Genomic DNA, 16,378 nt, shown 5'->3' on the forward strand with positions numbered 1-16,378 from the left:
CTTCATGGGAAATAGCTGGGGAAACAGTGGAAACAGTGTCAGACTTTATTTTTTTGGGCTCCAAAATCACTGCAGATGGTGATTGCAGCCATGAAATTAAGAGACGCTTACTCCTTGGAAGGAAAGTTACGACCAACCTAGACAGCATATTGAAAAGCAGAGACATTACTTTGCCAACAAATCTCTGTCTAGTCAAGGCTATGGTTTTTCCAGTGGTCATGTATGGATGTGAGAGTTGGACTGTGATTAAAGCTGAGCACCAAAGAATTGATGCTTTTGAACTGTGGTGTTGGAGAAGACTCTTGAGAGTCCCTTGGACTGCAAGGAGATCCAACCAGTCCATTCTGAAGGAGATCAGCCCTGGGATTTCTTTGGAAGGAATGATGCTAAAGCTGAAACTCCAGTACTTTGGCCACCTCATGAGAAGAGTTGACTCATTGGAAAAGACTCTGATGCTGGGAGGGAATGGGGGCAAGAGGAGAAGGGGACAACAGAGGATGAGATGGCTGGATGGCATCACTGACTCGATGGACGTGAGTCTGAGTGAACTCCGGGAGTTGGTGATGGACAGGGAGGCCTGGCGTGCTGTGATTCATGGGGTCGCAAAGAGTGAGACACAACTGAGCGACTGAACTGAACTGATCAACCTAGAGATTCGGAAATTTATGTTTTCCCTAAGCAGGGATACAGATAAAACCACACTTGAACAGTTAGAATGAGAAAATCAAAAGATAGAGAACAATACCTTGCATGGAGTCTGAAAAAAAAGAATATGACCTTCTTAGGAGCCAGTAATAAGACTGATATCAGACTTCTCAACAAACAATGGAATCCATCTTGAATTGTTTTGAATTCATTACCAGCAACCTTGACTATAAAACAAATGAAGACACCAGTAAAACAGATCAACAACAATGACTGAGGGAGAAGAGAGAATACCCCATAAAGGTATCACTGGAGTGAAGAATAATGGAAATGTTGTGCATTTGAGAGTAAATATAAATTGGTAATTGAACTAACTAAAAACAGTTGTAACTTTATAGGGCTTAAAAGATAGGTAGAAAAAGCAAAAACATAGGGAAAGGTGAGATGAATAAATGGAAATGAAGTGTTTAAAGAGTGTTTTTATTGAGGACATGGTAAACTAGTAATTTCTGTTAGACTGTAGTAATTTCAAAAACTGCATGTTGTAATCTCAGTGGTAACCGCTGAAAGAATAGTTTTAAAAGCAGTAGAAGTATGAAGGGGGGAAAGAATAATAAAAAATAATTGTTTAGTTTTCAAACAGAGTCATGAAATCTAGAACTGTCAAGTCGGAAAAACAATTAGGTGATAGACATAAATATTCATATTTTGAAAGTCAAATCATATATTTTTCAAAATTTTATTAAAGACAAAGATCTTATTTTCCTTTCTGAAAAAGTAATGTGTGTAAGTAGGCAAAAACATAATGCATTTTTGTATACTTATTTTGTTTTTTTGACAGCTGCTTTGTGATATTGGCCACAGTGAAGAAAAACTGGGTTTTAACTATGAGGATATCATAATTTGGTAAGTTCAGTTCCCTTCTTCGTATCTTCTGAATTTTTAGTAATTTCAGTTTTAGTAATTTTAAACTAAAAATAGGTTACTGTAACACCTTGTATTGATTTTATATAAACAGTTGTGTGAATGTTAGAAAAATTTAGGATCTCCAACATTTTTAACATTTTCAACTGTTATCCTATTGTAATTTTCAAATACATATAATCAAAACTAATGTTGAAAAGTACCTGGACTTCTACAGTCTTAACTTCTAAATTAAACACAGTAAAAGTTCTCATGTTATTCCCAAGAGCAAGAAGAACCTGTATAAATCTCTACATCTCACCTAAGACAACATGTGCTTATGGCAAACCTGATTTGCTCAAGCCTACCAAGAAAACCATCTTTTTGGTATGCTTAGGAATTAAAATTGGTATAAATAGTCTCTTCCTACTGTCATTATAAAGCATTTTTATTTATTGGCTTAAACCAGTGATTGTTTGAAAGCAGTGAAACAGGTAGGTGAATGGAGAGTGATAGATTGTAGAGGCATATGTGATACAGCCTTAAAAAGGCATGTATAATTTCCCTTTGTTTTTATAAAGTACAGAAGGTAGGGATATACCAAAGAGGCACAAATTAAAAAACAACATTAGTGAAGTACCATGGCTTACAGTGAATAATTTTTATACGTTTAAAATGATGAGTATCTTTGCTTATTTCAGCTGAGGTATTTGATACCACAATTTTGTGTGTATTTGAAACTCATGTAGCATGACTTTTTGTTTTCATATAGCTTGCGGTTAGCTTTATTGAATGAAGCAAAAGAAGTGCGGGCAGCAGGGCTTCGAGCTCTTCGGTATCTCATCCAAGACTCCAGTATTCTGCAGAAGGTGCTAAAATTGAAAGTGGACTATTTAATAGCTAGGTAATTTTCTTAGAGCCCTCTGTTTTTATATATTTTTAAAATCATATATTAAGTTTTAGCATACCTATCATAAAGTATAGAGATTTTTAGTGTAAAACCTGTAATTTTTACAGGTAGATACAACCAAGTACCCTATTATCCCAAATAAGATATGGAACATTTTCAGTATCCCAATCAAGTTCTCTTGTGTCCCCCAATCAGTAGTAAACATGGCTCTGACTGTTCTCATTTTAGACTAGATTTTCTTATTTTTGAGTATCATATTGGAAGTATATATTACGCTTTTCTTTCCTTAATGTTATCTGTGAGATTTATCCACGTTGATTTAAAAAAAAATTCCATGTAGTATTTCATGTTATAAATAGAGTATAATTGATTCTGTTGATTTTTTTTTTCTTGGTTGTTTTCAGTGTTTGACTATTTTGAATAAAGTTGACCTGAACTTTATTGCACAAGTTGTTGGTGGATATTGTGTGCTCATTTCTTTTAGGTACATATGTAGGAGTGGAATTGCTGGGTGATAAATTTTTATGTATATTTAACTTAAGTAATAAGTTCCGTGGTAGCTCAGACAGTAAAGCATCTGCCTACAAAGTGGGAAACCTGGTTCGCTCCCTGGGTCAGGAAGACCCTCTGGAGAAGGCAGTGGCACTCCACTCCAGTACTGTTGCCTGGAAAATCCCATGGATGGAGGAGCCTGGTAGGCTACAGTCCATGGGGTTGCAAAGAGTCGGACATGACTGAGCAACTTCACTTTCACTGCCGTGCAGTTTTCCAAAGTGGTTGTACTGATTTCCATTCCTATCAGAAATACTTGCGTGTTCCAGTCTCTCCATATTCTTACCAGCATTTACTATTTTCAGTTTCTAATTATACCTTTTTTGCTATGGTTTTCATTGTGAGTTTCATTGTGCTTTTAATTTCCATTTCCCTTTCATTTGCCTGTTGACTGTATATCCTATTTGTTTTTTGCTCATTTGTAAATTGGATTGTCTTATCTTTTTGTGTAGGAGTTCTTGATGTCTTCTGGATATGATTCCTTTAGAGTATACTAATTGAGAATGTCCTCTCCTAGTCAGTTTACTTTGTCTTCTTACTCTTCTTAATTAATAAAATCCAATATAGCAGTCTTTTATTTTATGGTTAATGAGTTTGGTCTTTGGAAGAGAGGTCTCTTTGATCTCTTCTGAAGGGTTTATTCCTTATATGTTGAAATAATTGTCAGGTCATGATTCATTTTTATCAATATCCAATAAATATTAGAGGCATTTAGTGAAAAGATTTTCCTTTTGTGTTCTAAATTAGTTTCATTTTTGTTGTAAGTCAGGTAATTGATAAGTATGGATCTATTTTTGCTTTCCCTATATTCTTTATTTGGCCTGTTTGTCTGTTCTAGCTCTGTTTTCTACCAGTTTTAAGTGTCTGTAGCTTGACAGTAAGTTATTTGTTAGTGTTAAGTCCTCCTTAAGTAAAGAAGTTTCTGGGTTATTTTCAGTTCTGTATTTCCACATGAATTTTAGAATCAACTTGTCCATTTCCATCAGACTTTCCTAGGTACTAATAGTAATTGCATTGAAGCTCTGGATTAATTTGGGGTGAATTAACATTTTAATAGCAAATCTTCTCAGTTTATTTATTTGGAACTTTAAATTCTCTCAACATTTTGTAGTTTTCTAGCAGAGGTCTTGCACATATTTGTTAGGTTTATCCTAAGGCATTTATTCGGAGAAGGCAATGGCACCCTATTCCAGTACTCTTGCCTGGAAAATCCCATGGACGGAGGAGCCTGGTGGGCTGCAGTCCATGGGGTCGCTAAGAGTCGGACATGACTAAGCGACTTCACTTTCACTTTTCACTTTCATGCGTTGGAGGACGAAATGGCAACCCACTCCAGAATTCTTGCCTGGAGAATCCCAGGGACGGGGGGAGCCTGGTGGGCTGCCGTCTGTGGGGTCGCACAGAGTCGGACACGACTGAAGCGACTTAGCAGCAGCAGTAGCAGCAGCAAGGCATTTATTACATGATAGTGTTAATGTAATTTAAATTTTTTTTTCATAGTTCTTTCTGCTAACATATAGAAAAATAATTGTAGGGTTTTCTTTTTGTATATTCTTATCTCAGTGATCTTGCTAAATTCATTTTTTAATTTTAATTGTTTTTAAGTTTATTTTATTAGAGTTTCTATGTACATTAGTATTAGTTGCAATTGATGACCATTTTATTTCTTTCTTTCCAATTCTTATGTTTTTCTTTTCCTCCTTATTGCTCTGGTTAGAATATTGCACTGACTAGAAATGGTAGTTGGATAACTGTTTTGCTCCTGAACTCGTTGAAATTGTTCGGCTTTTGCCATTGTTTATGATACTTTTTGTAGATTTTTGGTGGATTTCTTTATGTTTCTTGTTTGTATTCCTGAGGTAAACACCATTTGCTCATTATGTCTTTTTATTTTATTTTTAATTGTACTTGATTTGCTAATAGTTTGTGGAAAAATGTTTGCAATTATGCTTATGAGAGGTATTGGCCTATTTTTTCCATTTTTCTGATCTTGTTTGATCTTGGTATCAAGAGTATGTTTATAAAACAACTTTTGAAATATTTCTCTCTTTATATTCTCTGGAAGAATTTTTATAAAAACTCATCTAATATACTGTTTTTTACCGTACATGATCAGTAGAATTCACCAGTGGATCTTTCTGGGCCTGTGTTTTTTTTTTTTTAAGGCAGTTTTAATATTATAAAGTCAGTTTTTTTGTTTGTTTCTTTACTGGCATAATACTATTCACATTTTCTACTTCCTCTGTCAGTTCTTTATATATTTTGAAGCTTTGTTATTGCATTCATATTTAGAATTTCTCATTGGGCTAATTGTTTTATACTTAGAAAAATGTGTCTATTTCTAGTAATACTTATTTTATGAGTGTTATTGTTATCTGATACTAAGATAGCTATACTGACTTTCTATTTCTTTTATTTAGGATTTGCACAATATATCCTTTTTTGTCCTTTCACTTTATTTTTCTTTTTCTTAAAAATTTAAGTTTCTCTCCTGTTAACATCATACATATTTTTTAAAAATCTAGTTTGACCATTTTTGTCTTTTGATTGGTGTATTTAGACTATGTCTAGTGATTTTTATATGCAGCGTCTATGGGCTTTATCTAATGTAATTATATATATATATATATGTTTATGAATTTGTCATCTTGCTATTGTTTTTCATATATACTTGTCTTTGCTATCTTGTTGTTCATATTCTGCTTGCCACATTTATTTTTTGGTCTTCCATGTGTCCTTTTTTGCTTCTTTGGGAAAAAATCAAGATTTTTTTTTTCCCTCGTCTATTAATGTATTGGCTTTAAAGCCTTTTCTTCTTTAGCAGTTACCCTAGAGATTACATTTATCCTTGGTATATTAAGGTTTGCCACTTTTATTACAGCCAGAACCTCTTACAGTTTGACCATATTACCTCCCCTCTTGTCTTTTGTCATGTTACATTTTTATTTCTATATATATTTGTAAACCCACAGGATAGTCCTGTTAATTGTATTAAATTGGAACTCTTGATCTTTACCTATGTTATTTACTCATTCCAATATTCTTCCTTCTTGCATTTCTACACTTCTATCTTGGGTCACTGTCTTGAATTCCCATTACTGTTTTCTTGTAGTATAGGTATACTGGAGTTGAAATCTTTCATATTATGTCTGTAAATCCTCTATTTACCTTCCCACTTGAAGGCTATTTTTTTTGATCAGTTACTGTTTTTCAGTGCTTTAAGTTACTGTGTTCTGGATTTTGTTTCTAAGTAAGTAGTTTCTCTTGTTGCTTCTTGTAAGTGGTAATGTCTTTTTCTCCTTTGGCTACTTTAAAGACTTGTCTGTTACTTTTCTTTCCTATCCCCTGATACTCCAGCTATACAGTGTTGAATCTTTACACTGTGCCACATGTCTGTGATGCCCTTACTGTAACATTATTTTCGTATTTGGTGTTGTTAACCTTTGTGCTTTCTACTAATCTGTTGTTTTTTTTTTTTTTTCTTCCATTGTGCTAGTAAATCAGTCTCTTGAATTTTGAATTTCAGTTACTGTATTTTTGTGATTTATATATTACTTAAACATTCTAGATCTCTGCTTTATTTATTTTCTTGGACATAATAGTCATAGTTATTTATAGATCTCTTACAACAGTTCCAATATGTGAATCACTTGAGTTTTGTTTCTGTTGTCATTTTCTTGGATTTTGGCTACTTGACCTCTTTTTTTTTTTTTTTTTGTCTTAAAGCATATTTCATATTATTACGTGATAGGATGTGAACATTGTATATTAAAAATTTTTGGCTCTTGGATCATGTTATTTGTAGACTTATGCTTTATTCTGGAGTGTTGATTTATTACACTGATTCTGTTAAAATTTGTTTTTTCCCTTGCCTTGGCTAGGAAGTGTCTATTGAGAATCTCAAGTGAAAATGTGAATGTTTAGCAGAACCGCTTCATCTTGATCAGCCTCAAGCCCTAACGTGTTTCTTACAGTATTATATACCTGCTAAAATTTCTACTCAGTTATCTGGCTGCTCAGCTGTAGCTTTTTGCTTGGTTTTTTGGACTTTAACCCTGCATTTGCACAACATAGAAATAGGCAAATGTCTTGGAAAGAAGATTGCATGCAGATTCTTGCTTACTCTTCTATTTTCGTTTCTCTGAGATTTTTTTCCCCCTCAAGTCTCAGCCACTTTGGCTGTGCCAGTTCAGTCTCTCTACACAGTACAGCAAGATTTTTGTTTTTGTTTTAGGACTCTATTCACTTAAAACTGGAAATTGACAGGTGTCCCCAGATACAAAACCCGAGTGAATATGGAGCTTGCGCTTTTTTCCAGGGATTATTATCCATTGCCTTTTCACAGTTGCTTTATAAAGTAACATATTTAACCTTTATAGTTATCATTGGCAGGAGGATTGTTCAGATCTTTTGTGGCCAGAAATAGAATCCTGTGTCTATTTACTTTTTGATAAAATTGTTTTAGATTAATTATATTCAGATAGCAGAAATGCTTTTTGTTTTTTTTTTTTATTTTTTTTTTAGAAATGCTTTTTGAATAGCAAGTTATCTATTTATCAATAGGTAAAATATTGATTAGAATAGTGAACTGTCTAAACATAAGTAAGAATGAATTATTCTGCCACATAAACCAAAGCTCTTTAGAAATTGAATAATGAACTTTACAGAGAAATGTCAGTTAAGTCATATTTGAGCATTAATTTTTGAAGTACATTCACATTTCAAATTATATTTTAGTAAAATAGAGTTCTTATGACTAATGTAAGACTTTTAACATAGTCATGCAAAATTTAGGCTGTGGTTAAAATCACAATTAAACTAAAACTAGGCTTGAAATGCTTTTCCTTCACAATTTTTTAAAAATATCTGTGAACTTTTATCAAAGATAGGTGAATATCTTTTTCAGTAGATTTCTGATATTTTGCTTTATAAATAGTTTATTATTTCCATATAGATGTATGTAATTCTGTAAATTACTTCCTATATTCTTTCTTGGAGTTTTAAATGAAATAGTTTTGATTTATAATAAGTATTTATAACTGGAAATATTAAATATCTGCTGGTACTGAAAAATTACATATATTAACATTTAAAAATACTGTATTGACATGAACATCCGTCTGTCTGATCATGGTATTATACAAAAATTTGTTTAATAAGATTTTTATCAATAATTAAATATTTTTATATTCTTTAGGTGCATTGACATACAGCAGAGCAACGAGGTAGAGAGGACACAAGCACTTCGATTAGTCAGAAAGGTAAGCTCCATGTCTGAGAGTAAAAGCAGATTTATGGCTTTCATGTTATGCATTTTACAGTTTCAGATTTAGACTGTCTTGTGAAATCTATTAAAATTTAAAGACTGAATTCTCATTAAACATTTTTATTTTGTTGAAATGATAGGCATTAAGTAGGTCCATTAAACTTCAAGGTAAGCATAGATATTTTGTGTAATTATTCTATGTGATTGGGTATAGCTGGGACAGTATTTTTAATAAAATCTCCATTGTAAAGAATATTTCTTCCTTTATTAGACATATAAAGAAATTACTGCTTTGATATATTATTGGAGAAAGAGGATTACTTGTGTGGCACCCCCATTTTGTCTTAATTATATACTTGGGGTTAATTCTGTTTAAATGAATGTCAAAGGTCACCAGCTGGTTGTTTTGAAGATGAATTTGGATACATCAGTAGACAGTTGCAATAAACAATTCAGGCCATTGTACAGAATAAAAGGTCAAAATCTAAACTCTGCAAAAGAAGATGTTGAGGATAATCCATAATGCTTCTAATGATAGGCTTTCCAAGAGTTTTTCTTTAAATTGTTAATGTGATGCCCTAATGGCAGAGGAATAGACTGAATTGAGAGTTAATTTGGTTAGGGTATGGCTCATGTAAGAATTTTATCATCTTTCATTCTGAAGTACCATGTTTCATCTTAAAAATTTGTAAGACTCACACAGTATATGTTTGTTTTAATGTAAAAATATCTAAAATTAGCAGTTAACATTTTTTAGCTCTTCTCCTCTTTCCCTACTTTTGAATTCAGCACATGTTCCATAATTGCAGAATGTTGAGTTTGTGCATTAACTTGACCCCCTCTTTCCTTTTCCTTCCAGTTGTCCAGCTTATGGTTAGTAATAGTACCCACAAGTGAGCATAGTAAGGAAGAAGCAAATGGATGAATTGTCTTCAAAGAAACTTGTAGTTCTAGTTAAGAGTGATATTGGAGATAGATTAAAAAAATGTTTGTTATAGGGTAAAAATCGCTATGTGGGCATCATGATTTGACTCTTCATATTTAAATTTAAAAATTAGATTTATGTTTCCTTACTCATACAATCTTTCCTACTGCAGTAATTTTGAGAATTCAAGATAAAAAAACAAAATATGTTTCTGAAAAACCTAGAAATAACTCTTTGGTTATTTGAGTTATATATATGTCAGTATTTACTTACTAGGAATTTAAAGTGAGAAATTTAAAGATATATTAACATATTAAAAATTCATTATAAGTAAACAAAAATAACATTTTTATAAAAATAACTTTTTCAAAAAGAAAATTTATGACTAGAGTGGCATTATTTTAGATTTATACAAATTTCTGTAGTGTTTGTCCTGATAGAAGATAGCTGGATTGTCATATTTGCTTCTATATCCAATCTCTTGTGATTTCACATGCATTGAAGCCTCTGGAAAAATTCCATATGTACTTGTGAGAGTAAAAAAGACAAATAATATCTTTGAATTACTATGAAAATAGTTTTGACTTTGCAAAATCTCTGAAAATATTCTAGGGACTGTCAGTTTTCTGTACCACAATTTGAGAGTTGCTGCCTTAGAAATAGCATTCAGGTGGAAAAACAAACCCAAATGGATTCAATTCAGCTTCTTTGAATTCTTCTTTGAATTCTTTAGTGAATACACTAAATATTTTCTTTCAGTTTTGTTCAATGTTTTATGTAAGTTACCATTTAATTTGTAAGTAGCCCAATAAAAATAAGCAGACCCTTGAAGCAATTTAGTAATGCCATAACAAAAATATAATTTTGTTATCTTTTAAAGAACAGAGTAATTTGAGGCAGGTATCATTTGTGGATCCAAGGGCAAGAAAATTGCTTGTACCTGGTGGTAAAAACAGGCTCAAATCAAGAGTTGTGTCGTAGGGCTCCTAGGTTTAGCTAAAAGCAGTTAGTTTAAAAGGGAAAGCATGCTTGTGAATCAACAGTGGCCTCTAATGGCCAGAGGAACTATAATTTCACTAATACTTTTTAACAATCAAAGCATGTATTTCTTTTTTGCAGCAACATCTTGACAACTGAGTTAGTAGAAATTAATGTTAATAATATAATTGCTAGGTCAACTGTGGGTTTTTTGTATGCATTTAGAACAGTTTTTAAATTTTCAATGAAAGTATTAATGTTTTATAGAGCTTCCCAGGTGGCTTAGTGGTAAAGAATCTGCTTGCCAGTGCCAGAGACTTGCGTTCAGTCCTCGGGTCAGGAAGATCCCTGGAGAAGGAAATGACAACCCACCCCAGTATTCTTGCCTGGGAACTCCCATGGACAGAGGAACCTGTCAGGCTACAGTCCATGGGGTCACAGAGAGTCAGACATGATTTAGTGACTAACCAACAATTAATCTTTTATATTTTAAAGGAAAAGCAAAAACACCTGTTGCTTTTGGATAACTTGCTTTATGAATAATTCAGAATACTCATGTTACTTTTTATTCTTTTTCACCTGTTTCATTCTTTTAGGGAATTTTTTTGTTTGCTTGTTTTTTTTCAATGGGTTTAATTTTTTTTTCTCTCTCTCTAATCCAGGTAATCCTTCCTGATTCTTACCGCTCTCATTTTCTATTATTATTTTCCCACTGAGCAGCCCTTGCTACTCTTTATCCAATTTAAATTCTTCTTGGTGGTGGGTTAGTTGCTAAGTCCTATCTGACTCTTGTGAATCCATGGACTGTACTCTGCCAGGTGACTCTGTCCATGGGGATTTCCCAGGCAAGAATACTATTGGAGAAGGAAATGGCAACTCACTCCAGTGTTCTTGCCTGGAGAATCCCAGGGACGGGGGAGTCTGGTGGGCTGCCATCTATGGGGTTGCACAGAGTCGGACACGACTGAAGCGACTTAGCAGCAGCAGCAGCAGGCAAGAATACTGGAGTGGGTTACCATTTCCTTCTCTAGGGATCTTCCTGACCCAAGGATCAAAGCCAGGTCTCCTGCATTGATGGAGGTCTCCTGCATTGCAGGGGGATTCTTTACCAACTGAACCACGAGGGAAGCTCTTACTTCCTGCCTAATTAGGCTATTATTCATACATCATTTCTTTATTCATGCAGTATAAATTTACTGGGCTTCCCTTGTGGCTCAGCTGGTAAAGAATCTGCCTGCAGTGCAGGACACCTGGGTTTGATTCCTGGGGTGGGAAGATCCCCTAGAGAAGGGAAAGGCTACCCATTCCAGTTTTCTGGCCTGGAGAATTCCATGGACTGTATAGTCCATGGGGTCGCAAAGAGTCGGACACGACTGAGCGACTTTCATGTTCAACATTCATGAATTTAATATATCTCACATTTTTTTTTAATAGTTGAAAGGGATTGAGTTAAAGGAATCACTTGCCCTTGATACACAGCAGGATATTGGTTAAACCAGAGTGAAAAACCCAGTTCTCCAAATTTCCAAACCTGCACTGGCTCATGAATCCTTTTGATATTAAGCACAACCTGCTTTTCTTGACATTCAGAGCTCACTTTTTGGCCAACCAGTTACTATGACCTATCTCATTATTCCATTAGCTTTAGACAAGCTGCCTTTCACCACTGCTATGATCATTGCTTGTGTCCTACTCTTTTCATTTCCACCACTTTCTACATTAGATTCATCTTACAGTCTTAGCTGAAATTTTAAATATTTACCCTAGAAAAGTAGACTTCTCTGGTGGCTCAGATGGTAAAGTGTCTGCCTGCAATGCGGGAGACCCAGGTTCCATCCCAGGTTCGGGAACATACCTTGGAGAAAGAATTGGCAGCCCACTCCAGTATATTTGCCTGGAAAATCCCATGGACAGAGGAGCCTGGTTGGCTACTGTCCGTGGGGTCGCAAAGAGTCAGACATGACTGAACAACTTCACTATCTATTTATCTAGAAAAGTCAGTGTTTCTGTAATTTCTTTTATAACAGTTCTACAAATTTATTACATACTTATGATCTTATATTTGTTGCATATATATATCTGTTCTATCAAGAGATGATTAAACTTTTATTTCAACAGATTTAAATTGAATGACTTTTCCCTCACTGATTGCTCATTGATTTGTAAGAAAAACATCCTCCAATTTACACAGAATTTAAGAGTTTCTTTGCACATATTTTTCCTGGAAAATAAGAATGGTTTCATCTGTAAAAACTTTTAAATTACAGATACCCATTTTATAGCACTACACTTGAGATTCATAGATTAGAATTTAATACTTGAAATTCTAGAAATCATCAGATCATATGCATCCTCATTTACAAATGAGAAAACTAAGGCATTGAGAGGACTGATTTTCCAAGGTGACAGTTTATTAATGTTTGATTTGGCCCTGAAAGCCAGTTGGCCACCTCTTTTTGGAATATGTTGCATATGTCTTAATAGTCCTTATAAGTGTAATAATAGATCAGTAAGTATTAAAATACAAATAATAGTCATAGGATATGAGAATTTTCTCACCCAGAAAGATCAGTTTCTTATACCTTTTTCCTTTCTTCTCCTTTCTTCTCCATTTTTAATTAATGAAGGATACTATTTAGAAGGAAATGTGGAAGATTTTATAGATTTTAAAATTATTGGATACTTATATATTTTATGTCATGGAGCAGTATTCTGTACTTTCATATGAACCTTGTCATACATTTACATGTACTCTACCCAACATAGATCTTTCCTTTGAATCTCTAAAGGACCTAACTGGATATCAATTAAGTTATATTGTATCCTCTAATTGTGTCATGATACAAGTCTTATTTTTCAGAAGAATTCTGAATATAGTTATATCTAGGAAAGGTTGATTATCCCCAATATTTATTACCACCCAAACTGAAGAAAACATTTTCATCTACTCCCACTCTAAGGACCTGTTATTTTGAAATACTTCATCTAACAAATAGTCTTTTATTTATTAAACAGTAATAGCTACATAATTTTTCCTTGTTTTCCAAATGGAAGATATATGTTATCTGTTTTCAGTATTCCAAATGTTATTGCCAATTAAACTTTTCATTTAAAGTGAGATTCAACAAAAGTTTTTATCACCAGGGGTATAATGTTTCCAGCACAGTTTTTGAAATATTAGAAATAGACTATGGAGGGATTCCTGCCTACTCTGAAATAGCAAATAATCATGAGTGAGCTCCCCATGACCGGGATCTAAGGGTGGCCTCTAAGAGCTGAGAGCAGTCACCACAACAATCCGAAAGAAAATGAGGACTTAAAAAAAAAATAGATTATGGATTATTAAACTTTGGCTTTCAGTATAGCAACAAATGATAGTTAGAGATGGGGGATTATTATGTTTCATTTTACTGCAGTCAAAGTAAGAAAGAATGAGGGCCCAAATCAGAGTTTGAAAGTGGAAAGAATTGGGTTAATGAGGTAAATTGTTAGGATGGAGTGGTGACTATATATGAAGAAAGGGTCAGGAATGTAATAATATAGAAGTATGTTGACAGCTATTGTCACCACTGGTTTAGTTTGTCTGGTTACTGAAACGTTGTTTAAAATAGAATTAAGCTTTTTTTTTTTTGCCTTTTCATTCTATTCATGGGGAGCCTGGCATGTTGCAATTCATAGGGTCACAAAGAGTCAGACAAGACTTAGCGACTGAAAAACAACAAGAGCTCCTCTTATCCTCTAGAATAAGCTCCTATTCTGGAGGAATTTAGAGTCTCTGAAAGATTATATCTTGTTAGTCAACTAATTTATAGTCTGGACTATTACGGGAAAAAAGTCAACACTGTTTTCCATGGTAATGATTAACATTTATTGTATCAAATATCTGTTGTATTAGCCCTTTGACATGTTCATATGAAGCAGAAGATTAAAATTGATGCCTTGGTCTTAAAAATATTTTGTGGTCTTAAACACCTCTGTCTGAACAAGATAGGTTTTGAAAATGTATTAGGAAATAATTTCTTTTTCTAATTTCTCCGTTACAGATGATTACTGTGAATGCTTCCTTGTTTCCTAGCTCTGTGGCCAACTCATTAATAGCAGTTGGAAATGATGGACTTCAAGAAAGAGACAGAATGGTTCGAGCATGCATTGCCATTATCTGTGAACTAGGTCAGAATTATTCTTTGAGTAGTAAAAATACAGTATTTTAGAAAGAATATATAACACTTTTAATGTGAATTATTTAGGTGTTGGTTAAAAATAAGAATATGAAAAAGTAGGACATTCCTGATAGGGAAGTAGTGGACTTGCTGTTTAAACAGATTATTTCAAAGAGACATTTAAATTCTACAGATTTTAAAAGTTACTCATCATGAAATTTAAGATAAAGGAATTGTCCAAATTCCAGTAATTAGAATAGAATCTCTTAAAGTGTGATTCTCAGACATTAGTTAACCACACTATGTATCTTGATGTGAATGAAAAACAATTCCCTATGTATTAAAAAAAGAATTCTAAATACAGGATTAAAGAGTTAAATGTGGAAAATATGAGGAGAAAAATGGATGACTTTTTTCTGACTTTAAGGAAAGGGAGTTTTGAATTATCGAAAGAAACATTTCATCAGCTGTAGATTTTATTATAAGGAGGTAAGAAAACATGCCATGCCAGAACAAAGAAAAAATAAATATAACAAATATGATAGGTAAAGAACTTATTTATATACAGATCAGTAGGAAAAATAAGTAATTCTCAAAGAAATGCATGGCTAATCAAAGTATTTTAAAGTTTAAAAGTTAAATCTCCCTTATAACCAATTAAATATAATTTTAAATGACAAGAGAAGATCATATTTTTCCCCACTGAAATGGTATAGGTTACATTCACTCTAGATAAAATAAATAAATTAATAACAAAATTTAAAGGAACAGAAGAGCCAAGCCTTTCATTGAGAGTCTAAAATGTACTGTCCACAATACCTGTTGGTTTAAAGAGAAAGTCAGAAATTTGATCAAGAAAATTTTTAAAAATCATGAAGATTTGACTACCTATCAATAAGTGGAATTCCTGGAAAGTCATATACTCAAGTTAACTTTTCATTAGAAGATACTTTTATAATTATGCAAAACATAGTGAAAATAGTGAGTGAACCCAAGAAATAGAAAAGGAGGAAAAAAAGTCAATTTTAAGATAAGCAAGAGGAAAACAATAATAATTTTCAGTCTTAGTGAACAAGATAATTTAATTTGTGTTAACTGGAGGAAGAAAATGATAGACACTATTGTTTTAGATACACAGATTGTTTGAAAAATGCAAAGGTCAGAGAAAGAAAAGGTTAATAGGATAAGGAAGAGAATGTAATAGGAATTTTGAAAAGTATGAGATGAACTTTTTATATAATTGAAAATCTTATTGAAACAAATAGATTTTAATTTCCAGTTGACCCACAGCAGAACACATGATGGATCACAAACCATTGAAGTACTTGATGAATTAATTGCCTCCGAAAAAGACTCATTCACTTCTGTCTTAAAATGTTGTTTCAAAGAACAAATAATTCTCATATACTGTAATCAAATTGAGAGCATTAAAAATGTGTAAATTTAGCAATTTTTTAAATGAAAGTAACATTTTAAATATATAAACACACACATACCTACATAAAGTGAAATAATTAAGATGCTACTATGAGAACATTTTTGAAAAATAATAAATGGAGGGGAAGGGTTTTTTTTTTCACATGTATTTAAAAAATCTTAAGCTAGGTTATTAAAGAAAAAATGAAAAAGAGTCAATAGTGGCTTACCCTTACACATAGAAAACTTCAGAAAGCATGCTGGGATAATTGAATAAACACTTGAAAAAAATTGAGTTTATCAATATTAAACCAGAGTCTATTTCCTGAGAGATTTAAACTGAAATGTTCACCATGAATTCAGTTAAAGCACACATGTGTGTGTGCGTGCATACAAAGAGAATGCCTGATCTTTGAAGTAAGGGAGGAATTTCTGAGCTTAAAATCTAAAGTTAAATTAGAAATCAGCTAAAAGATTTGAAACAGATAAAGGGCTAATCTTTCCCCTATATAAAGAACTCCTGGCAGTTGACAGGAAAAAACTTTTCAGTAAAACATGGACAAAGGATATGAAAAAACAATTCAGAAGACACTAAGAAAAAAATTTTTTGTCCATGTTTTACT

At 33.0% G+C, this 16,378-nt stretch overlaps 1 protein-coding gene across 5 annotated transcripts in view; it reads left to right on the top strand.

The window, feature by feature from the left end:
* RICTOR (RPTOR independent companion of MTOR complex 2) overlaps positions 1–16,378 on the top strand; it is a 137,929-nt gene that overhangs the window by 58,842 nt on the left and 62,709 nt on the right. For 4 of the 5 annotated variants that reach the window (XM_019982844.2, XM_019982848.2, XM_019982846.2 and 1 more), the window contains 4 exons: positions 1,487–1,551; positions 2,321–2,452; positions 8,208–8,271; positions 14,223–14,349. In XM_019982844.2, the coding sequence (XP_019838403.2) occupies positions 1,487–1,551; positions 2,321–2,452; positions 8,208–8,271; positions 14,223–14,349 (388 nt within the window). The remainder of the gene's footprint in view (positions 1–1,486; positions 1,552–2,320; positions 2,453–8,207; positions 8,272–14,222; positions 14,350–16,378) is intronic. The other variant, XM_070774736.1, reaches the window with a different exon arrangement.

The sequence above is a fragment of the Bos indicus genome, chromosome 20 (assembly GCF_029378745.1).
Source record: "Bos indicus isolate NIAB-ARS_2022 breed Sahiwal x Tharparkar chromosome 20, NIAB-ARS_B.indTharparkar_mat_pri_1.0, whole genome shotgun sequence".
Classification (NCBI taxonomy): domain Eukaryota; kingdom Metazoa; phylum Chordata; class Mammalia; order Artiodactyla; family Bovidae; genus Bos; species Bos indicus.